The 25,126-nt window shown below is 30.5% G+C and overlaps 1 protein-coding gene across 1 annotated transcript; it reads left to right on the top strand.

Annotated features, from left to right (window-relative positions):
* Positions 1-10,569: 10,569 nt before the first annotated feature.
* On the top strand, positions 10,570-23,659 carry LOC111898119 (uncharacterized). The gene is made up of 20 exons (XM_052765913.1): positions 10,570-10,716; positions 10,813-11,080; positions 11,192-11,285; positions 11,359-11,486; positions 11,559-11,643; positions 11,734-11,869; positions 12,000-12,208; positions 12,290-12,410; positions 12,502-12,684; positions 12,827-12,895; positions 12,968-13,188; positions 17,841-17,983; positions 18,092-18,169; positions 18,293-18,442; positions 18,589-18,720; positions 18,798-18,986; positions 19,093-19,528; positions 19,617-20,542; positions 20,646-21,863; positions 21,999-23,659. Exons 1-20 carry the CDS (start codon positions 10,570-10,572, stop codon positions 23,657-23,659), a joined length of 6,594 nt encoding a protein of 2,197 aa, XP_052621873.1.
* The last annotated feature ends 1,467 nt before the right edge of the window (positions 23,660-25,126 follow it).

The following is a 25,126-nucleotide window of genomic DNA, read 5'->3' as shown; positions in this document are numbered from 1 at the left end:
TTCCGCATGCCAAACCATGTTCTTTGTCACTACAATTGGTATCAGAGCGGGTGTTCTTGAATCTCATCAAGAATTGATCCTTGATGGCTATTTTGATTTGGTGATTCTTATTGTTCATTGATCTTCGTGTTTAGAGAGTGTTTTTGTATTCTAGAAGTCGAATTTTTCCTTGATTTGATCCATAATTCGACTTTCTCTCTCTAGAATACTTGTTTGTATCACTTTCTCTTTCTAGAAAACCCATTCAAAATCACTTTCTCTCTCTAGATTCTTCAAGTTTTTGTGATCATGGTGGGTTTGCCATATGATTCTTGGATTGTGATCATTAAATATGTGAAATACAAAGTCAATGAAGATCAATTTTATGGGTTGTTGTTAAGCAAATTGATTTCATGGGGTAATTTGGTTTCTTATGGAGGTTTGAAGGATGATCATGGAAGCTTGGTATTTCAACCACTTTGTAAGATTGCATGATTGAATAAAATTTCCTTGTCCATATTAGTTCGTAGTAGAAATCAAAAAGAAGGAGAAGAAAGAGATTTGTTCAATAAGAAATACATTTCTCTAATTGAAAATCCGAATGATCTTCGTGCACTTAAGTTTGTTGAAGTTCTTGACAATGGAGTTCAATGTGATGTTCTTGATGTTCAAGAAAAAGGAGTTCAAGTTGATTTTCATGATGAAAAGTTTTTTGCTCGATTGGAGTTCAAACCGATGATATTTTGTGTTCTTGTGATTCGTTTGAAGGAATGATTCCTTATCGGAAGCCGGTGGTTCAAGAAATTCACAAATATCAAACTCCAAAAGATTTGATTCAAACTCAAAATGTTCATGTCGTTGAAAGTGGGTTTGTTCATGAAGTCAAGTCTTCAAGATGCAAAAAGATGAGAAAGAAAAAGAAGAAGAAGATGAATCGGAAGAACAAGCGGGTTTACTCACAAAAATCGTCAAATGTTGTGAAGCCAAAATCCGTGAAGCAAATTTGGGTTCCAAAGCAACAATCTCCAAAGGTTGCATTGAATTTGAAGTCAAAACCCAAATGTGTTGGTGGTTCTTTTGAAGATGTTCTTGGATCGTTGAAGAACACGAAGAACACGAAGAACGAGTTGTACATCTCGCATGGTGGGTGGTACAATGTTCGATTTGGAGATTTTCTCATTCCGACAAAAGAGCCAAGATCTTCCAAATTTGATTCGTTCATTGAAAATGGAACTCGATTCGTCAAAAAGGTATCACAAATTCTCAAATGGATTCCAAAACATCCATGATTTCGATTAGTGCTTTGCATTTTTCATTTTTGATCGATTTGTTTCGTTGGATCTAATTCGTTTTTATCCCTTTGTTGATCCAACAATTTTTTTTAAGATAAAGCTTAAAACAAATTTTTTTTTTACTGTTCATAAGTCCGATTTGAGCCCAATCTTTAATCCAATTCTTATTACTCTTCATTATTTGTTTGAGCCCAAAAGTGGTTGATTCGATCTTTTTAAAACTGTGAGCCCAAAATGTTTAATCAATCCATTTTTTTCCCGAATCTCACTGTTGAAGCCCATAGAATTCATTAATCCGATATGAAACACATTCATCTTGTTCGTTCTTACTCGTATGCTTTTAGTGTTTGTACGTTCTATTGTTCTTGAGTTCTGTTTTTATGAATTTGGTTTTGTATCATCATTCTTAACAATCAATGCTTTTTGATTGTTAAATTCGTCGTGTGAATCGATTTTAAACATAAAATCGATTAGGATCATGATGTCATTAAGAACTGGATAACTGATTTTAAGAGTCGATTTCTCCGTGATCGAGGACTGATGGTCAAGGATTTTTTTTTTGTGTTCTTGTGGTTGAAGTTGAAATCGATTTTGGTTAATCAGATTTGACGATTTGATTTCGATGGTTTGGGTATCTGTAATCCTCATTGTATTCGATTGTTTTGAAAATGAGTGAAGATTTTGATTTGGGAAGAACTGTAAGAACGAAGGTTGAGAATCAAGATTTTGGAATCGTTTGTTACTGGATTCACGATTCGTGAATGAACAAGCGAAGGTTGTTTTCTGTTGATAATTTTGATTTGGAAAGAATTTGGGGTGAATGTACGAAGCGTCTCTGTGTTTGGATTTAGAAGATTAGATGGGTCGATTTCTTCAAAGATTTGGAATTGAAAAGTTTGATTGAACAACTTGAATTGCTAATAATCAATGGAGATAAGGAAGATGCGAATTTGTGTTCGATCAATTACAGTTCGCATAAGGCTTTGATGTGTGCTGTTTTTTTTTTTTGGGATCGCATTTGAAATTGCATCTGCAATGGTTGGTTTACTTCGCATCCGGGTCTCAATTTTAAGTTCGCATATGAGATCAAAGTCAAGTTTGCATTTGGATATAGAAATCTCAATTGAGTTGGCATATGAAGTTAAAATTGATTTCACATTTACGTTTTGGGGATAGAGATGCGAATTCTTCACCCCTATGAAGTTTGCATCTGTGAATGTTTGTTATCATTCGCAATTTGGTAACAAATGTAGAAGAAAGTAAATGTGTCGATTCGCATCCCTGATTTTTTCACGAAATTACAAAAGTATCCCAACTTCGCAAATTTGAAGAACATGCAGAAATTTTCAAAACGAGTACCTGCAGTTTCGCATTTTTGGCAACAAATACCCAACTTCACAAATGGATATAAAGCTGAAGAAATTGCAGAATTTTCAGTTCTAGTCCCTGCAGTTTGTGCGAATTTACGCTTTATGCCCGGTTTCGTAAATGGGCTAGAGTTTCGCATATTTGACTGTTTTAGGTGCAACGGGTCCCTGCAAGTTTCAGAAAGTGACAATTTCTACCCGGTTTTTGAAAAATCTTGCAACTTTCACCCAAAAAGTCAAAAGTTTTCATAAATTGAAAATTTTTATGGCTTTTTCGTGATTGTTTTTCCGTGCAAGATTTTTGGTGATTCATTTTTGGTACACATCAAAGGCGATCCGTTTAAGGTCGGTATCCTGTTATGTAGAGTGATGCTATGCTAGTGACCGGTTAGGTCGGTATCCTGGTTAGGATGATGATATGTTATGTGATCTGTTAGATCGGCTTGTTGACTGTGAATTGTTATATGATTGTATGTTCATGTGCACATGGTTGTTTGGAATGGAGTTGGGTTGAGGCGGGTCCTGCTTTGTGCTGTAGGCCAAGATACCCAGGGCGGACCGGTTGTCCCGAAGGCCCAGCGAGCGGTCCGGATAGGCTGTAGGCCCCAAGAGGGCGGACCAGGCCGACTGAATGCCCGGTGCGGGCGGACTAGTCATACTGTAGACTCAGAGAGTGGACCAGGTGGATTGAAGGCCCGGTGCGGGCGGACCAATCACACTGCAGACTCGATGTATATGGCTAGACTCGGAGGGTGGACCAGGTGGACTATTGGCCGGTGCGGCGGACCAGTCACACAGTAGACCCGAAGTGCATGGTTGTTCTGTGATCGGATATGATGTGGCATGTTATGCGTTTATGGTATATGTGGTTGGTATTTTGGGGATATCTCACTAGGCTTTCGGGCTTACAGTTGTGGTTTAATGTTTTTCAGGTTTTTCAGGAGACCGTGGCAAGGCGAAGGCGTGGTCGTACCGCTCCTCATGTTTATGTTGTGATGTGATTCTAGGAATACTCTAAATAAATTGTATTGAAAAACTTTTTGTAATAATTTAATGAAATCGGGTTGTTCTTAAAAAAAAGTTTAAATTGGTTGGAATTTTATGGTCGTTACAAAAAGGAAGCAAGGAAGAAGCGGGACAAAAACAAACTCGATTGTAGGCTGTGTTGGGGTTGTTCTTCTAGACTCTAAATCGGGTGTACCATCTCAAACTCTCCCATCACGGCATCCACGAAGGCTGTCAGATTTCTTCACCTAGGTTGTCAGATTTCTTTCTTCTTCTTTGTTTAAGTCGTCGTCAGCAGCCTAGGATGCCAGATTCCTCCACCTGCACCACCAACTCATAGGTTGCTAGGTTGTGTTCCTTTTTTAAACGTTAAATATGTTGGTGAAGTGCTTAAATGGTTGAGTTAGAAGCTTAACCCTATCCTAGCTTTGAGTAATGATTTTATGTAAAAGGTATAATTTTATGCCATATTTCTAACCTAGTTCCTAATCCATTATGGAATCATTAATATACATCGTAAAATTACTTATCATGAAATCTTAATTCACTGAAATTTTGGTTTAAAGCCTAAGGATTAAGTGCTTAATGGTTTGAGTATAAAGTAAACCAAAGAGTAATCAAAAGTTATAATTTTGCTGCAGTTTGGCCCTATGTTCCAAAAATCATATGAGATTGTAGGAGTGTCCAAATTACATGATCTTTATATCTATGGAAAGGTATGAGTGTATGCTACCTTTCATCTTTGAAGTGCTTAAGCTAGTTCCAATTCTATACGATCCAACAATGACATTTGTTTAGGCTGTCCGTTGTACCAACTTCAATCTTGTAAAAATCATAGTAAATCATAGGAATGTACAAACGAGTTGAGGTCTTGAAAATTAGAAAGGTATATGTATGTAGTTCAATCGCATTATGGACCATGATACTTAACTCTAATCGTAATTGTTAAGCTAGAAATATTCAGAGCTGCCGACTAAACTATACCAATTGTAGTTGCTCTCGGACCTCAACTTGTAAAACTCATATCAAGTTCTAGAAGGATAAAAATACATAAGGTAAAGGGTTGTAATTAGGTATAAGTGTAGTTTATATTTGGACTACATGACCTGATTCCAGTCCATGTGAGGGTAGATATGCATCTCTACAGCATTGTCAAATTAAAAAGTTAACAACTTTAATTGGTTAACTTTTAAAATCCATAAAAAATTATAGGAAAATCATTATAGCGCGTGCTATATATCCTTGAAAAGATAAGAGAGTATACTATAATAATAATTAATAATAATATAGAAAGAATGTGTATAAGAGGGGTAAAACAATGTATGAACATAATTTTGTACTGGTAAAGTGGTTAAAATAAATATTATTAATAAGTAAACTTTTAGTTTGTGAACCAAGTTGTCAAAACCCCAGCCGGCATGTAACATCCCAAAAATTTCAACAAAATTTAAACTTTCCAAAACAAACCATTACTAATAAAAGTGTTTACAAAATCATTATTCCAAAAAGATGAGTTAAAATCAGAGTCTCCCAAGATCCAATCAGTAGTAAAACCAAGGATGTTGGGTCTAAAATTTGGTTTATACTTTGCTTTTCTAGGCAATTGGGTTTTCAGTCCATATGGTGTGTGAGGTTAGGATTGTTCACGGCCCAAAATGGGTGTTCACGGCCCATGTGCCATATATATAGATGTTAGATGGTCATATTTGTGTGAGAGTGTACGGCCAGAAGGAAAGGAGCTTAAGTGTGTGAAACTCAAGGTGTGATAGAGAGAGAAACTAGAGAGAAGAAGAGAGTGTGTGTGAATCTCGTGTAAGGATCTTCATTCATATCATCAATAAATTAGATTCATCTAATTATTCTTCTCATTCTTCTTTATTTTGATCTGGCAACATCCGATTGATTGGGATTCCGCACCATCAATTGAATCGGATTGATACGTCAAGCAAATTTGGGACTTACATCAAAGGGGGAGGTACCGATAAACAGATTGAGGCTGTCTAAAAACTTTGATCCTAAATATTTTTGTTTTTATTAAATTTGTTCATAGTTTTCCTCTATGCACAAATTTAAGGGGAGAATTAAAAATTTTAAAATCAAACAAAAATCAGAAAATTCAAAAATCCAAAAATATTTTTGTTTATGTTCTATTTCTTTTTCGAAAAATATGAAAAATCCAAAAATAGTGTTATTTTTATTTTATTTCTTTTTCAGAAAAATCAAAAATCCAAAAATATTTTTGTTTCTGTTTTATTTTTCAGAAAATATGAAAAATACAAAAATATTGTGTGCTGAGCTTGTTTTTAGTTTTTGTTTTTATCTCAAAATTTCTTTGTCTTGAAAAGTGAATTCAAATGTAGTTGAGACTTATAGAGACTGTATCGAGATTTTCTGAGCCAAGACTTCATCCGTGATCATCAAAGAATTCTCATTCGAAGGAACAAGAAATGAAGACTATTCTTTCAACATTCAATCTTTCAACCCCAGAAGCAAGGTGGAGTTGGCTTGAGGATTATGTGACAGATTGCATTGAAGCCTCCTCAATCAATTTGCTGCTATCTTGTACCTGTTGAAGTGATCCAAAAGATTCGTTCTCTTTGATATTCTCTCTAAAAATTCTCAAGCTGAAAGCGCCATTTTTCAAGAAACTACAAGATGCATCCTCACCCAATGTGCGTTCAGAGTCAAATTTTGAAGAAAAGCCCAACTGGTTAAGGTGAAGTCATTTATTGAAGATTCATCAAGTTCATCTTGATGCTGTGAAGAAATCGAAGATTAAAGCTGAAGCCAATTTCCAAATAATGATTGACAAGAATAGCCAGCTACTTTTTAGGGGGAGTTTGTTGGGTCAATAAGAAAAGAAAGTTATAAGCCAAGGGGGAGATTTTTGGGTTAAAAATATGGTTTATACTTTACTTTTCTAGGCAATTGTAATTTTCCGTCTAAGACCAAAATCTGTTCACGGCCCAGGTAGGTGTTTACGGCCATGAACCTATAAGCGGCCCATGTTCCATATAAATAGATGTAAGGGTGAGGAGTGCATGTGAGAGTCTGGACGACCAAGAGAGAGGAGCTTAAGTGTGTGTAATTCAAGGTATGATAGAGAGAGAAAGTAGAGAGAAGAAGAGAGTATGTGTGAATCTTGTAAGGAACTTCATTTCTAATCATCAAATCATTCAAGATTCATCTTATTGTTCTTCTCCTTCTTCTCTATTTTGATCTAGCACCATCCAATTTATTGGGATTCTGCACCATCAATTGGATTTGATTGATACGTCAAGCGAATTTGGGACTTACAATTGGCCCATGTTCCATATAAATAGATGTAAGGGCAAGGAGTGCATGTGAGAGTCTGTACGGCCAAGAGAGAGAGGAGCTTAAGTGTGTGTAATTCAAGGTGTGATAGAAAGAGAAAGCAGAGAGAAGAAAAGAGTGTGTGTGAATCTTGTAAGGAACTTCATTTAAATCATCAAATCATTCAAGATTCATCTTATTGTTCTTCTCTTTATTCTCTATTTTGGTCTGGCATTTTCCAATTGATTGGGATTCCACAATTATTTCCAATTCAAAAGAGCCGTAATCTAATTGCAAATAATTTGAAGGTAGGTAAATGACGATTTACCAATTTCCACCATGAAAAACTAAAAAGACAATTAAGTTTTAAATGTATTAAAATTCGTAGATCATTTGAGATTCATTGAACTTTTTAATGACATGTTTAAATCTCGATATGCCCTTCAAGTTTGTGATTGGGATACCGAGGATCACAAACAAGGTATGAATAATCATGCAAATATACTTGGTACACTCGATGTCATTTACCACCTAATCAATGTGTCGGTTAACCACACATGCTCCATTGATCTATGATAAACATCGAGCCACCATTTTCCAGCATTGCTAGTCCCAAATTAGTGTGCCGGTTATCCACGCACGCTCCACTAACGACTTGGCAGGGTGCAAAGTGTAATTTCATGGAGTAACATCATTTCACATTTTTCCTAAAGTAACTAAGACTGAGAATTTTATAAAAAAATTTAGTTACTTTATTAATCAATATACTTATTAACGAGGAATTAGTTGCCCTATCCTACCCGTTCGACTAACGAACCTCCACCAATCAAGGAAGCGGTGGGTGAGAGTGGACACCCATTAAACTGTTATTTTATAGGCAGCAACCTTATACCCCCTTATAGACCAACTTCGTGAATGAGGCCCTACTAATGGTAAGACTAGCTTAATCTTATACATATATATATATATATATATATATATATATATATATATATATATATATATATAATTATTAATCTTATAATATTATAATAGTATAAGGGTTGAATTTTAAACTTGTAAAATTCTAGGGTTTGGAATTTAAATATTTCAAAATTAAAACTTTTAATTAAAAATTTAAATCCCAAAACTTTAGGACAAGTTTTGAAACTTTTCAAAACATCTTTTAGATCAAATTTGAAAAATAATTAATTAATCATATTATTAATATTTATCACATAATTTGACCTAATCTATTTGTCAAGATAATTCAAATCAAAATACAAATAATTAATCTTTATCATATAAAACAAGTAATTATCTTATTTATGACAAGAGTAAATTACACGAATCGTCCCTCGTACATGTGCCAAAATGCACGTTCGATCCCTATTTTCAAATATTAACTCGGCTCGTCCCTCGTTTGGTTAAAAGTTGCACGTTTCATCCCTCGTTAGTTTAAATTTTCACGCTTAATCCCTTACAGGATATGAAATGACTATAATACCCTTTTCAATTTTATTTTGCATTTACTTTTAATATTTCAGATTATTTTTAACTATTAAAAATATTTTAATTAAATATGGGTCCACCTAATATATATATATATATATATATATATATATATATATATATATATATCTACTCTACTAATAAAACAGTACAAATACAGACACGTGTAACCTCCTTGCGTCCAACTCCATTCATTTTCCCGCTCAATAGTGTTAACTGAAATTACCACTTTGCCCTTCCGTTGAAACAATACTGCAAATCCGCCAAAAACAGCAAATTTGATTTTCAAAATTCTAATTATCAATTATACCATATTAATCTGCAACAAATTAGGAATAAAATATGAGCTAAACTTTATCTCTATCCCAAATAATCAGTCAATCGAATAACAATCCCAAAAAATCAGGCAAAGTCTTTCTAATTTGAATTTAAATATATGTATATACACAAACACCTACGTTCCTCTTTACGTTCCTCTTTCAATACGAATAAGTCGATTATTCATCGTCTGGTAAGGGATACTACATTGTTTTGATTTTGTTCTTCATATATCGATCTTATACTCATCGATCTTATACTCATTTGTTTTGTTTTTGTTCTTCATATATCGATCGTATACCAATCGCCTTCTTTTTCTGGACTGCATAATCAACCAGGTTTACCTTTCTTACGTATATTCATTCTGTCTTTCTATGTTATATAATTTCTGCTTCTATATATATTTACTATTTTACTCTTTCCCCTGCGTTCCTGTTTCTCTATAATTATAGTATCAAATACAACAAATAGAATTAGTAAAATACTATTTGGTTTTTTCTGTTTATGTATTCTGAATAATAAAACTTCTGTTATAGTCTATGTATACTGTCATGTTACCCTTTTCCATTTCTTTTACTTCAAAAAGATCATATTGCCCTTAACTTGATAAGTATTTGATATATCGCAGTTAACAATTAAGACAAATAAATCAATCAATCAATTTTTATAATAAAAATCTGCTATTTATGTATTCTGAATAATAAAATATGTATTCTAAATAATAAATCTGCTATTTATGTATTCTAAATAATAAATCTGCTATATCAATCAATCTATGCCCTTAATTCGAAAACAAATAACTGAATGTATATTGATATTTCTCCTTTTTTTTTTATGTATTCTGAATAAAAAAATTTATACTATAATGTATGATATACTTTTTTATTTTTTATAACTATCATCTTACCCTTTTCCATTTCTTTTACTTCAAAAAGACCATATTGTCCTTAACTTGATAAGTATTTGATATATCGCAGTTAACAATTAAGACAAATAAATTAATCAATCAATTTTTATAATAAAATTCTGCTATTTATGTATTCTGAATAATAAAATATGCTATTTATGTATTCTGAATAATAAAATCTGACCTATAACAATCAATCAATCTATTTGGTTTTTTATTTATTCTGCTATTTATGTATTCTGAATAACAAAAAATTCAATATGTATTGCTATTTCTACTTTTTTTTTTGTTTTTTATGTATTTTGAATAATAAAACTTCTACTATAGTCTATGATATAGTTTTTTATTTTTTATAACTGTCATGTTACCCTTTTCCATTTCTTTTACTTCAAAAAGATCATATTGCCCTTAACTTGATAAGTATTTGATATATCGCAGTTAACAATTAAGACAAATAAATCAATCAATCAATTTTTATAATAAAAATTTGCTATTTATGTATTCTGAATAATAAAATATGCTATTTATGTATTCTGAATAATAAAATCTGACCTATAACAATCAATCAATGTATTTGGTTTTTTATGTATTCTGCTATTTATGTATTCTGAATAACAAAAAATTCAATGTGTATTGCTATTTCTACTTTTTTTTTTGTTTTTTATGTATTTTGAATAATAAAACTTCTACTATAGTCTATGATATAGTTTTTTATTTTTTATAATTGTCATGTTACCCTTTTCCACTTCGTTTACTCCAAAACGACCATATTGCCCCTAACTTGAAAATGTTTTGATAAATGCCAGTTAACAATTAAGACAAATATATAAATAAATCAATCAATGGCTTTCGATTTTTCTTTTTATATTTTAACATTTTTGTTAACAAAACAATTATTTTTTAATTGCAAGGTACAATGGAACATATTACTCCTATAAAGGAAATTGATTCAATCAAGGATGATTTCACAATTAAAGTTCGAATCATACATCTTTGGACTCAAAAGTCAAAATTCAATGCAAAAGAAACATACTCGATAGAAATGATTTTGATGGATGAGGAGGTATATGATGTATATATTCAATTATTATTTTTGTAAAAATTTGTATATATTTATAAACAATTATATATAATTATTTGTTATTTGTTTATTTTTTAGGGAAGGAAAATTCATGCATCTTGTGTGAAAAAATGGTTTCCAAAATTCAAACGCTATCTTAAAGAAGATAGTTCGATATATGTGAAGAAACCTAATGTCGCACCAAATACTTTAAATTTTAAGTTTGCTAATCCAGAAAGAAAACTTAACTTTTACCACGATACAACTGTGAAAGAGTGTGAAAACTTTTCTGGATCTGCACACGGCTTTGATTTTGTTGACTTCAATACAATCGTTTCGAACAACATCCTGGAGTCAAAATCTTTTGGTTAGTTCATTTAATATTAACTTTTGTTATATAACATCCTACTTTCTTTTTTATCTGCTACAAATTGATAATTTTTTTTAACTTAAGCAATCTATTTTGTTGCTTTTCTAGATATTATTGGACACATATTCGAATATGGGCGTATGGATACATCTGAAGAAGATAAATCAAAACACAAAATGCTCTTGCATCTTCAAGATATAGAGTATTTACCATTATGACAAACAAATAATATACTTTCTTATATATTAGCTACAATATTTTTTTATTCTTGTCAGGGATACTAAGCTGAAGGTAACTTTGTGGGGTCATAATGCATACTACATGACAGAATTTCTGGCTAATAATAACAGCCTTGCACCGGTTGTTGTTATTGTTCAGTTTGCCAGAGTGAAGTTTATTAATGGTTTGTAATTATTTTTAAAATGTATTTTTTAAAATTTTATATATAATTAATTAATCAGAAGTGTTTTTGCAGGTCGTCCTTTTTCCTCCACTTACTTTGATGTTAGTAGGTTGTTCATAAACAATGATATCGATGAGATTACAAGCTACAAAAATAAGTACTTATATTTATAATGACCATTGTAGTTTGAGATTTATTTTTTTCATAATGTATTTAATTTAATTATTTTTTTGTTATGAATTAACAGATTGGTTTCTGAAAATGGACAACAACTTTCGTCAAGTGGAATCAAGATGATTGCATCAAAACAAAACACGGAACACGATGACTTTCTCAAAAATCATATGTTTTCTAACATTGATGATTTGTTTGAACCTTTAGAGGTACTTTACATTATTTTTAAACAAACTATATTGTTAGTAAGAAACAACCAAAGTATATTGTTATAACGAAACTATAATGCATTTTTGCATACTAACATTTATTCACATTGCACATTTTTTAAATTTCAAGGAGAAAACGGTCATTATTGTTGGTACTGTTAAGGGAATAAGTCAAAACATACGATGGTTTTACCTTGCTTGTAGCAACTGCTACAAGTCAGCAAAAGAAAAAGAGTCTTCTACTGATAAGGTTGATGGTTCTCATGAAGTGGCCGAAATTGTTACTTATGAATGTTCTAATCCTAATTGCAAAAATACCAAAATTTCGGTTATTCCAAGGTATTACATATTTATTTTATATAAAAACAATATATGTTTATCATAATTTTTTAATATAATATCATTTTATACTTTATTTAGATTTAAAATCCCACTTCGGGTTCAAGACAACACAGGAACTTTGACTTTAACCTTATTTGATCAAGAAGCAAAGAAGCTGTTTAAATACACAGCTAAAGAGTTGTATGATAAAAACAAGAAGGTAATTATTTTATGGTTTTTAATATATTCTATATGTTATACATTATATGTTTTACATACAAAATATTTAACAATATTTATTTTTATTTTAGCTTGGCATCAGTTTGGATTTGTATCCAATGGAGTTGAAAGTTGTTGTTGACAAAAAGTTGGCAATTAAAATTGATATCACGAGTTACAATGTGGATAATAAAAGTAATATTTATGGGATAGCAAGATTGACTGAGAATGCAAACATAATTGATGAACTAGAGAAAAAGAATCTGAATTCACAGGTTTTTTTCAACAATTATATATATATATATATATATATATATATATATATATATATATATATATATATATATATATATATTTACGACATTGGCCCAATTATACATGAGTAAAATAACATTTTCTTTTGATCTTATAATGCAGCCTGATAATTCTGATTCATTCATTATTGGTTCTTCAGATATTGCCTCCCAAGAGACCAAAGTTGTGAAGGTTCTACTTTTTTAAATATAATTTTTAAATATTTCAATTTAATGTATAAGAACTAACTAAAATTTATTGTAGGATTCTTTTTCACACATAGGTGAAAATTTAACACCGTGTGCTAGGGACAACTCAACTGCAACAAGTCCTACAAAGTTGTTTTCTACACCTACCGAATTAAAAAGAAACCTTGCTACATGCATAGATCTTGATGAAATGGAGAATTTGTCTACTTCTAAAACTCCTCGGTTGTCACCACCAGATGAACAACCAATCCCTCTTTTGGTACCCAAGAAAGAAAAGTAAATGCACTTTACTTCTACAAACAATATTACTTCGTGCTTAATTTTGTTTCAGCATCATAGACTCCTAAGCCGTTTACATTTTTAAGTTTCTTTATTTTAAGTTGGATTTATTGGAATTTTATGATTTTCATATTCGTTTCTTCATATTACATTGGCTCAACTTTTTCAGTACTCTAATGGCATTTACTATGTTATTTTGTTTCACGTTTCTGAACATCATATAATCCCAAAATTATTATTCACTTAACAATCACGCTACCCTATTAAAATATTCGTCATTGATCTTAATTTTGGTCCCCATTTTCTTCTTACCTTTTATTCCTTTTGGTTTGTTCATTATGTAATTATCACACGTCACTTGACTTGAATGTGCAGAATTTGATTCATTTTTTAAAGCATAAAGATCTAAAAATTGTCAATTCGTATTAATTATATACTGCATATTATTTGCACAAAGTCTGTTTCATTCTCTTTTATGTTCTTATTGCATATTAGAAGGATACCAACATACATTAGCTTTTATGCTAACTTATTCTATTTTTCTGTTTTCTAGCATGTCCTAGGTAGAAAGAAAACTCAAAATATGTTCATTGGCTTCATTTATATTGTTTTTTTTCATACTGACAGTAAAAATGATCAAATAAATATTGTTTTATGCTACTAACCTTAACATCACCAAATAATAAATATTGTTTTATGCTACTAACCTTAACATCACCAACTTCTGTTACTAGCCAAAAATATTGCTCTTTCAATAGTAAACAAAAAATAAAAAATAAATGAAAAATTATAAAACAACACAAAAAATCAAAAAGGAAATCAATACTAAACTCCTTAATTTTATTGCTATTTATACTTTTTTTTTTTGTATCCAATGTATTCTGAATAAACAAACTTCTATTTTAGTCTATGATATACTTTTTTATTTTTTATAACTGTCATGTTACCCTTTTCCACTTCTTTTAATTCAAAAATATCATATTGCACCTAAGTTGAAAAGTATTTCATATATGTCGGTTAACAATTAAGACAAATAAATCAATCAACCAATCTGTATAATAAAAATTCTGCTTCTATATGTATTTTACTATTTTAATATTTCACATGCATTGCTGTTTCTCTATAATTATAGTATCAAAAACAACAAATTGAATTACTAAAATACTATTTGGTTTTTTCTGTTTATGTATTCTGAATAATAAAACTTCTGTTATCATCTATGATATAGGTTTCGATTTTTTTTTTCTCATTATGTTATTTTACTTTCAATGCTTTATAAATATCTTATATATAACTATACTTTCTAAACCTCACAACTGTTATACATAATGTGATATAGATTTTTATTTTTTATAACTGTCATGTTACCCTTTTCCACTTCTTTTACTTCAAAAAGACCATATTGCCCCTAAGTTGAAAAGTATATCATATATGGCAGTTAACAATTAAAAAAAAATAAATCAATCAATCAATTTGTATAATAAAAATTCTGCTATTTATGTATTCTGAATAATAAAATATGTTATATTTTCTAAAACTCACAAATGTTATTCAAATTTTTTAACGATAATGTGACCTTAATTTGAAAATGTCGGTTTTAAAACGGTTTTTTTTGTCAGCGAAATGGGACAAACTGCAGCACTTTGTTGTATACACCAATGTGTTTGGAAGAAGCATCTACTTAATAGAAAAAAATGTAAAATGATATACTTTTAGATTTATAATTATTTACTCAGTATATTATTGTACCTTCAATGCTATATATATGTATGTTCTTTAACTGTATTGTGCTTATAATTCACAACTGTTGTTCAAGTTTTAAAATGACCATCTTACCCTTTTCCACTTCAATTAATCCAAAAGATACCATATTACCCCTAAGTTGAAAACTACTTAACACATATACTTATACAAGTTTAAAACCGACATAATGGCACTTCTCTAACCGATTTACTCAAAAAAAGAGCATATTGCCCTTAAGTTGAAAAGTATTTGATACATACGTTATACAAATTTTAAAATGACCATTTATCCTTTTACACTTCATTTACTCCAAAAAAGACCATATTACCCCTAAGTTGAAAGGTATTTGATAAATATGTTATATAAGTTTTAAAACAACCATTTATCCCTTATCCACTGCATTTACTTCTACTTTTTTGAAAACAAAAAACTGAATGTATATTGTTATTTTTACTTTTTTTTTTAAGTATTCTGAATAAAAAAAACTTCTACTATAATCTATGATATACTTTTTATTTTTTATAACTGTCATGTTACCCTTTTCCACTTCTTTTACTTTAAAAAGACCATATTGCCCCTAAGTAGAAAAGTATTGAATATATGGCAGTTAATAATTAAGACAAATAAATAAATCAACCAATATGTATAATAAAAATTCTGCTATTTATGTATTCTGAATAATAAAATCTTCTATATTTTCTAAAACTCACAAATGTTATTCACATTTTTAACGATAATGAGAACTTAATTTCAAAATGTCGGTTTTAAATGGTCTTTTTTGTCAATGAAATGAGACAAACTGTAGCACTTAGTTGTATACACGAATGTGTTTTGAAGAAGCATCCACTTAATAGAAAAAAATGTAAAATTATATACTTTTAGATTTATATTTATTTACTCAGTATATTATTTTACTTTCAATGCTATATATATATATATATATATATATATATATATATATATATATATATATATATATATATATATATGTATGTTCTTTAACTGTATTGTGCTTATAATTCACAAGTGTTGTTCAAGTTTTAAAATGACCATCTTACCCTTTTACACTTAGATTAATCCAAAAGATACCATATTACCCCTAAGTTGAAAACTACTTAACACATATACTTATACAAGTTTAAAACCGACATTTTTACACTATTGTAACCGATTTACTCAAAAAAAGACCATATTGCCCTTAAGTTGAAAGACTAAACTAACAAAAGTTGAACTGTTGCAATGGTTTTATTTCTTTTCTTACTCACCAAAAACACTACAATATTCAACAATTAAACTAATTGGCTTAATATGTTACCTTGATGAAAGAACATAACAACAAACAACACACCTGGAAAACAGTGTAGCAACAACAATTTCTGCATAACTCTTCTTCTCAGATGTAAAAAATGTACCAACACCAATCTCTGGACCATCATTTTCCTGTTCAGGTTCCAAAAAACAAATTTATATGTTCATACATATGTTTTTCGTTGCTGGTCCATTATTGAAAACATAAATTTAGAAATCAACAAAAATCATCAAATTTGTCGATTTCCAAATCTTGTATATTTTACATAAATAAAAATCAATCTTTTCTTAATTTAATTAAGTACATAAATATTCTGTATGAATAATCACCTGAATAATCGCATTTTCAAATTTCAAATTTCAAATTTTGAAGTTTTGATTGCTGAAAAGTCTTCAAAACAGCCAATAATTTATTTCAATAATTTTACGTTTTTTTCCACTTCTCTGTATGTCTTCTTCTGTGTACACTCCTACTCCATCGATTCTACTGCAAAATTAACAGGTATGTTTTATTTTTACTTTAATCTATTTTCTATGAGAAAAAATTAACGAATACGATGAAATTGCAAAATATTCTAAATAGATATTAGTGGATACCCGAACTAGATAAACGAAGGAAGAAAAAACAAATGAATATGTAGCATATACATGTAATCGACTTCGGTTGATGACATACATATAAGAAATCGATAGATGAAAACAAAATGTTAGAAATTAAACACATGAATGAACGATACTTACTGTAATCGGGATGATAACGATTTCAATATGGGTGGTGAATCATAACGATTTTGTTAGAGCAATAATATTGGATTTATAAATACCATTCATCCAATTTCTCTAACCTTCAAATCCAGAAAGGTAAAGTTACAAATGGGTGGGAGGAGGATTGCTTCTGTTTGTGCCGATTACATTTCCCATTTCCCAAAATGTATAATTTGTCTGTAACCACAGATATTATAGCTACAAATTTATTATTTAAGATTTATAAATAAAAATAAACTATATAATATAAATACATATATTCTTAATTTACGGTTCATTTTTAATACAAAAGTGTAAATGCATTTCTATAATATTAAATAAAATTGAATTATTGTATTGGTTGATTAAAACATTTTGAAAAAAAAAAGAATGATAAAAATTATGTTTTAAATTTATTCAGTAATAATATAAAAAAATTTAAATGCAACCAAATTATAAGGATGGTTCCACTTACAAACTTGTATAAAAAATATTGCAAATTTATGTCAAAATCATCGTGTTGCTTTATATCTTATCTTTTCTATATTATATTTTGTTTAATATAATTATTATTTGTTTATATTTTATTTACCAATAATTGACCGACTTAAAAATTAATTACGTTTTATTTATATAAAAAAATATTGCAAATATATGTCAAAATCATCATGTTGCTTTATATCTTATATTTTCTATATTATATTTTGTTTAAAATAAATATTATTTGTTTATATTTTATTTACCAAAATTTAACCGACTTACAAATTAATTAGGTTTTATTTAGATAAATTATTATATTTTTTAAGTTTCATCTTATTTTATAAATTAATTGTTATTATTTGTTTATTTTGCAGACATATCATGAAGTCGTTTAATTCTAAAAAGAGTAGAAAATTAAATAGTTTTTATTTAGATAATATAAGTAACATTAACTTGTCCACTATATCAATCGAACAAGCTTCAACCACTACAAATGTTATTACTTCAGCTAACAATGGTACGTTTTTTCTTTAACATTTATTTATAAATTTCTTATTACAAACATTTTAACGCCTAAATAGATCATTTAATAACATATAAATATGATTTATATTGACATAACAAGAAAAAGCAAATACATTGCCTTCTTCATCGACCACTGAATATTCATCATCTGCGGTATTTGTTAACAACGGTCACAAAGGTACATTTCTTTGTTCACTATTATTATTCATTATATATTATTACGAAAAAAATATAATGTTAACCAACTTTCAATTATTTTTTATTTTACATTTTATATCATATACTTTTATTTCTTATGCAGAAGCAAACCATAATATGTACTATTTGCAAGCAAGAGAGAAAAGAAGACAAAGAAAATTATATCTGGATAATAAGAAATCGAAGAAAATGAAAACAAAATCGAGTGTTCTCAATCCATCTGCTTCAACTGTTTTCAAAAACACGGATAACTGTAATTTACTTATTTTATTTTTCAATTTTTACACTACATTTACCTATATAAAAAAAATGCTTTATCATCATTTTATATTATTGCCTACATTCTAATTATATTTTATAACGTATGTCTTCCATTTTTATAACAAGTTTCTTTTCCAGATCAATCAAAAGAGATTGTTCATCAAAATGAAAATGTCAATCCATATAAATCACGTGGAAAACAAAATTCACCCCTACAATCATCTTCTTTGTATATAAATGTTAGAACTCCGTTATCTAACATTTCAAATGGTAATAACTTTTTTTTTTCAAAACTTACTTTAGTCCACTTTCTAATAAATTTATATATGATCGCTATTTTTTTACAGTTAATGTTACATGTAGAAATGCATCTACAATAACTGCTTCTTCATCATCAATCAAGTTAAGTACAGGATGTCATAAATTAAAAAGAAAGTTGAAAGATTTATCTCCTATTCCATTGATTGACTTGACAACAGATGTAGAAAATATACATGAAGTCCTTACTGATAACCTAATAGTTGGTATTTCCAAAGGTAATCACTATGTATACCTGTTTTTTTTTCTGTTACAAATAAAATACCATATTTTATAAACTTAAAATTTTAAATACTTTACTTATACCGTTTTATTTTTTTACAGAATATTTGGATCATGGTGATCAAATTGTTGTATGTAAAACATGTCATGCAAAGTTATGGAAAAATGAATCTATTAGAGGAAAACAAAAAGGGAACACAAATTATTCATTATGTTGTGGTTATGGCAAGGTTCAACTACCAGATTTAAAGAAACCACCACCAAATTATGAAAAAATGTTTCGACTAACAGATTCTAAAAGCAAAAACTTCATGAAAAACATTCGACGTTACAATTCAATGTTTTCTTTTACGTCGATGGGTGGTAAAATAGATTCTTCAATCAATAAAGGAAATGCTCCATACATTTTCAGACTTGGTGGCCAAAATTATCATAGTATTGGAAGCCTTTTACCACCAGATGGATCGCAACCGAAATTCTCTCAGTTATACATTTATGATACCGAGAACGAAAATTCAAATAGACAAAAATGCTTTGGGTATATTTTCAAACTTCTTATTCATATTTAATTTTTATATTTTTATCTTTTTTTTTACTAATATTATGTATATATTCAATTTTTTTAGTGGGGAAAAGCATCAATCTACATCCATTGATAATGATATTATTGAATATTTGAAGGTGATGTTAGATTCAAATAATGTCTTGGTTAGGTCTTATAGAATGGTAAGAGATGTTTTTCAGAAAAATCCTCAAGTTGATGTGAAGTTAAGAATTATTGGAAAAAGGGATCGAGATGGAAGGACATATAACCTACCAACTGCTTCTGAGGTTGCTGCTTTAATTGTAGGTGACATTTCTGATTCAGTTCAAAATAGAGATATTGTTGTTCAAACGAAATCCGGATTTCTACAACGTATCAGTGAATTGCATCCTTCTTATCTTCCTCTCCAATATCCGCTACTATTTCCATATGGTGATGATGGTTACAGCGTTGATATTCTTCATAGAGGTGTTACATCTACAAAAAACAAGCGGGCGAAATGTACAATGAGAGAATTTTTCGCTTTTAGAATTCAAGACAGGGATCATTCGTTCTCACTAATTTTAAATTCAAAAAGGTTATTTCAACAATTTTTGGTGGATGCGTATACTATGATTGAAAGTGAGAGATTGTATTATATACGCAGGCAACAACATGTTCTCAGATGTGATTCTTATGAGAATTTACGTAACCAAAAAGCTCAAGGAAATACAAATATCTCCAACATTGGCCAACGTGTCATATTACCTTCATCCTTTACTGGTGGTGTGCGCTATATGCTGCAAAACTATTTGGATGCCATGTCGCTTTGTAAATGGTTTGGATATCCTGATTTATTCATAACCTTTACGTGTAATCCCAAATGGCCTGAGGTTAAAAGGTTTCTTAAGGATACTTCACTTCAACCAGAAGATAGACCTGATATACTATGTAGGTTGTTCAAGATCAAGCTTGATGCATTTATTAAAGACCTAAGGGAGAATCACATTTTCGGCATTATTCAAGCAGGTAATTGAATTATCTTTTATTCATAATCCATAAAAGTTTAAGTTTTTTTAATATTTTTTCTTACGGTCTATTACAATTTTATTTTGTTCAAAATGTTTTGCAGTTGTTTATACAATAGAATTTCAAAAAAGAGGTTTGCCGCATAGTCATATATGTCTATTTATGCATTCTGAATACAAGTTACCGACTGTTGAATTTATCGACCCGGTGATTTCCGCCGAGATACCAAACAGAGATGAAGATCCAGAATTGTATTCACTTGTGAATGAGTTCATGATTCATGGTCCATGTGGAGCTGAGAATATCAATTGCCCATGCATGGTGGACGGAAAATGCTCTAAAAACTTTCCAAAGCAATTCTGTAACCATACGTCTGTTGATCAAAATGGTTTTCCCTTATATAGGAGAAGAAACGATGGTCATTTTGTTGAAAAATCGGGTGTGCATTTGGATAATAGAAATGTTGTTCCATACAACAAGTATCTATTGAGAAGATATCAAGCACATATTAATGTTGAATGGTGCAATCAGGGGTCTTCTATAAAATATTTATTTAAATACATAAACAAGGGACCTGATAGAGCTACAGTTGTCGTTGAACAAAGCAATAATGAATGTGATAATAATGATACGGTCGATGAAATCAATGAGTATTACGACTGTAGATATCCATCTGCCTGTGAAGCATCATGGCGAATTTTTACATATGATGCTCATTACAGGTATCCTTCTGTGGTTAGACTGCCTTTTCATCTGCCTGGTCAACAACAAATTATTTATGGGGAAGACGATGATATTGACGATGTTCTCGACAAAACTTCTGTTGCTTCTTCAATGTTCACAGCTTGGATGGAGTGTAATGCAGTTAACAGTGATGCACGGAAACTTACATATGTTGAATTCCCTACAAAGTTTGTTTGGCAACGCGGTGATAGGATTTGGAAGCCACGGGAGGTAGGAAAGTGCATTGGTAGAATTCATTCGGTTTCACCTAATCTAGGGGAAGCCTATTTCTTAAGAATTTTGTTAAATAAGGTCAAAGGTCCGAAATCATTTGAAGAAATCCGCACAGTAAATGGTGAACTATATTCTTCTTTTAGGGATGCTTGTTATGCTCTTGGGCTCTTGGATGATGACAACGAATACATCAATGCAATCAAAGAAGCAAATCATTATGGATCTGGTTTTTACCTACGATTTTTATTTGCTACATTATTGATGTGTAACAGTATGTCTAAACCGGAGGTTGTTTGGGAAAACACATGGGAATATTTAGCAGATGGAATTCTTTATAACCAACGACAGAGATTCAAATCTCCAGGTATTAAAGTTTTATTATTATTACTATTTATTTAAAAACTCAATTATTTATTTTTAAACATACATTAACTATTATTTTAATTATAAATAAAAATTGTTAATAATAATTCTAATTAATTTGCTCTTTATCCTCCAGACTTATCACTCAATGAAGATCAACTTAAGAACTTAACTTTGTTCGAGATAGAACAAGTTTTACAAAGGAACAATTCCACTCTCAAAAATTATAAAAACATGCCTATTCCAGATGTAGATTCTGTTTCTTCTTCAAACAATCGACTTATCACTGAGGAGTTAGATTATGACATTCCTGTTATGAAGGCTGAGTTTGATCGTATGTTTCTTGCATTGACAAATGAGCAGCGTCACATTTTCCTTGATATCATGGGTGCAGTTAAAGAAAATAAAGGAGGTGTCTTCTTTGTTTATGGTTATGGTGGGACTGGTAAAACTTTTTTATGGAAGACAATATCTGCAGCTATTAGATGTGATGGTCATATTGTTTTAAATGTTGCTTCAAGTGGGATTGCTTCATTATTATTGCCTGGAGGTAGAACAGCACACTCTCGATTTATAATTCCATTTGAACTAACAGAGGATTCTGTTTGTAAAATAAGTCGAGATGGTGACCTCGCTAGGTTATTGAGAAAAACCTCTTTGATAATTTGGGATGAAGCTCCTATGGTCCATAAGCATGCATTTGAAGCTTTAGATCGAAGTTTGAAAGATGTATTTAGGTCTGAAAATTCTAGCAACTCAGATATTCCTTTTGGAGGGAAAGTTATTGTTTTTGGAGGAGATTTCAGACAGATTCTACCTGTTATTCCTGGTGGAAGTAGACAAAACATTGTTAATGCTTCTTTAAGTTCTTCATATTTATGGGAACATTGCAAGATCCATAAATTAACAAAAAACATGAGGCTAACTGTTGGAAGGGATCAATCTGATATAGAAAAAATCAAAGATTTTGCAGAATGGTTGTTGGATATAGGAGAAGGCAAACTTGGTGGTATCAACGATGGTGAAACAGTTATTGATATTCCAGATGATATTCTCATTGATGATCCACATGATCCTATAGGTTCATTAATCGACTTTGTATATCCTTCAATTTTGGAAAACTACAACAATACAAGTTATTTTCAAGAAAGAGCAATACTTGCTCCAAAGAATGAAGTCGTTCAGGAAAACGATCGTTTGTTATCGAAGTTTCCAGGAGATGAGGTTGAATACTTAAGTTCAGATAGTATATGCCAATCTGAATTTGTCCATGATCAGTTTGATGCAAATTTATATTCACCTGATGTTTTAAATGGTCTAAAGGTATCAGGTTTACCAAACCATAAGTTAGTTTTAAAAATTGGTGTTCCAGTTATGTTGCTGAGAAATATTGATCAGAAAAATGGCTTATGCAATGGGACAAGACTCCAGGTTATATCATTGGGCAAACGTGTTATTGAGGCGCGTATCATATCTGGAACTAATATTGGAAACCGTACTTTTATTCCAAGAATGTCTTTAACTCCATCAGAAAAGAAGATTCCCTTCAAATTCCGAAGAAGACAGTTTCCATTGGCTGTATGTTTTGCAATGACCATTAATAAGAGTCAGGGACAATCATTATCGAAGGTTGGTTTGTTTCTCAAACATCCAGTGTTTTCACATGGGCAATTGTATGTTGCCTTATCTAGAGTTCAAAGCAGAGATGGATTAAAATTATTAATTTTAGATAAGGACGGTGCCCTCACAAATCAAACTTCCAATGTTGTTTATAAAGAAGTTTTCCAGAATTTATAAACAGTGTTTTTGTACCATATTTAATTTACTTGTAAAAAATAATATTTCATCCATCATATTAAATAAACAATTTAAAACACTTTATTGCATTTCATTTATTCATGTAAATTACAATATCACTATTCTTCATTTTTTGTGAACTTTGATATGTTTTTTTATTATACAAAGAAAATGAAAATTATAATTCTATTTCAATTTATCAACCGTCGATTTCCACGGGTTTTAACCTAGTATATATATATATATATATATATATATATATATATATATATATATATATATATATATATATATATATACACCACTTTCTCTTTCGTTGAAAGTTAACCACTAGCACCATTGAAAATGTCTACCACCACCACCACCGGGAAACCCTTCTTGACCGCCGCCACTGACCACCACCTTATTTCTATTCCCAAAACACTAAAAGGCATCCATTTCCAAACTTCTTCTACATCAATTGTTTTCAGTAGAAGATTAATACATACAAGAAATCAAAAACCTCTTTCAGTCTCTAACATCGCAGAAACCACTGAAAAGCCATAAAAAATTCCTGAAATTTCCATTTCCATCAATCAGTAACTACCCACTTTCAATGTTGATCTTATAAAAAACACTTCTCGATGAGGCTGCTTCTAATGGATCCATATCACCATCTAAACCAAAAAAATATCAAAATTAACAGTAAGAGAGAAGCTAAAGCATCTAGGGTTCATAACAGATAGGCAGAACCAAAACCAATTAAAGAAAATAGAGATGAGAAGCAAATTGTTGAAAGCTTTGAGGGAAAATGATACAATATTAGGGAAAATGAGGTCAGGTCTTCCAGAAGCACCAACAAATATGTTTGATGACAACAAACGTGGAATGCCTCAAAGGGCCTGACATGTGAGCTACCAGTGAAATCATCGTTGTTGAAGACGATGAACACTACCCTTGTTCTTGACCATTGAATGAGAGTATCAAAGCCCCGACTTCCATCTTCAAATAATTTGAAGAACGCTTACCACGAGGATGTGTCTGAATTCGATTCCAGCGTCAAGTGTCTCATATAGGGTTGTGTTCACCGGTGGTCTATTGCGGAAGTATAACCTTCGATTTTTATCATCATGACGTATCATAATCAATGGAAAATGTTTAGAAGAGAAGCAGCGATGGCCGTTGTCTAACTAGGGTTGTCAGACTGAAGGAGAAGAAGAGTGAAGGGTGAGATCAACGGAAACGAAGTTGGAGAAGGGGAATGGGAGGGGAGTGGGTGGGTGGGTGGGTGTGGATTATTGTTTTATTTTCAGCTTTTTTTTTAATCAGAAAAGAGTAAACAATTAATATAAAAGTGAAAAAGAAATTATTGAGGGAAAAATAGACATTTTATGTTCGTAGGGACAATCCAAGTGAAAAAAGAATTATATAGGGATGGTGCGAGTTAATTTTTGAAAATAGGGGCTAAACGTGTATTTTGGCACATGG

This window comes from Lactuca sativa, chromosome 7 (genome assembly GCF_002870075.4).
Source record: "Lactuca sativa cultivar Salinas chromosome 7, Lsat_Salinas_v11, whole genome shotgun sequence".
NCBI classification, from domain to species: Eukaryota; Viridiplantae; Streptophyta; class Magnoliopsida; order Asterales; family Asteraceae; genus Lactuca; species Lactuca sativa.
The sequence above is the reverse complement of the archived record's forward strand: the minus strand, read 5'-3'. Positions and strand labels throughout refer to the sequence as shown.

Coding starts and splice junctions, on each gene's coding strand:
- LOC111898119 (XM_052765913.1), top strand. CDS start 10,570: ATGGAACATATTACTCCTATAAAGGAAATTGATTCAATCAAGGATGAT. Junction 10,717..10,812: donor TGATTTTGATGGATGAGGAG/GTATATGATGTA, acceptor TTTATTTTTTAG/GGAAGGAAAATTCATGCATC. Junction 11,487..11,558: donor CAGAGTGAAGTTTATTAATG/GTTTGTAATTAT, acceptor GTGTTTTTGCAG/GTCGTCCTTTTTCCTCCACT.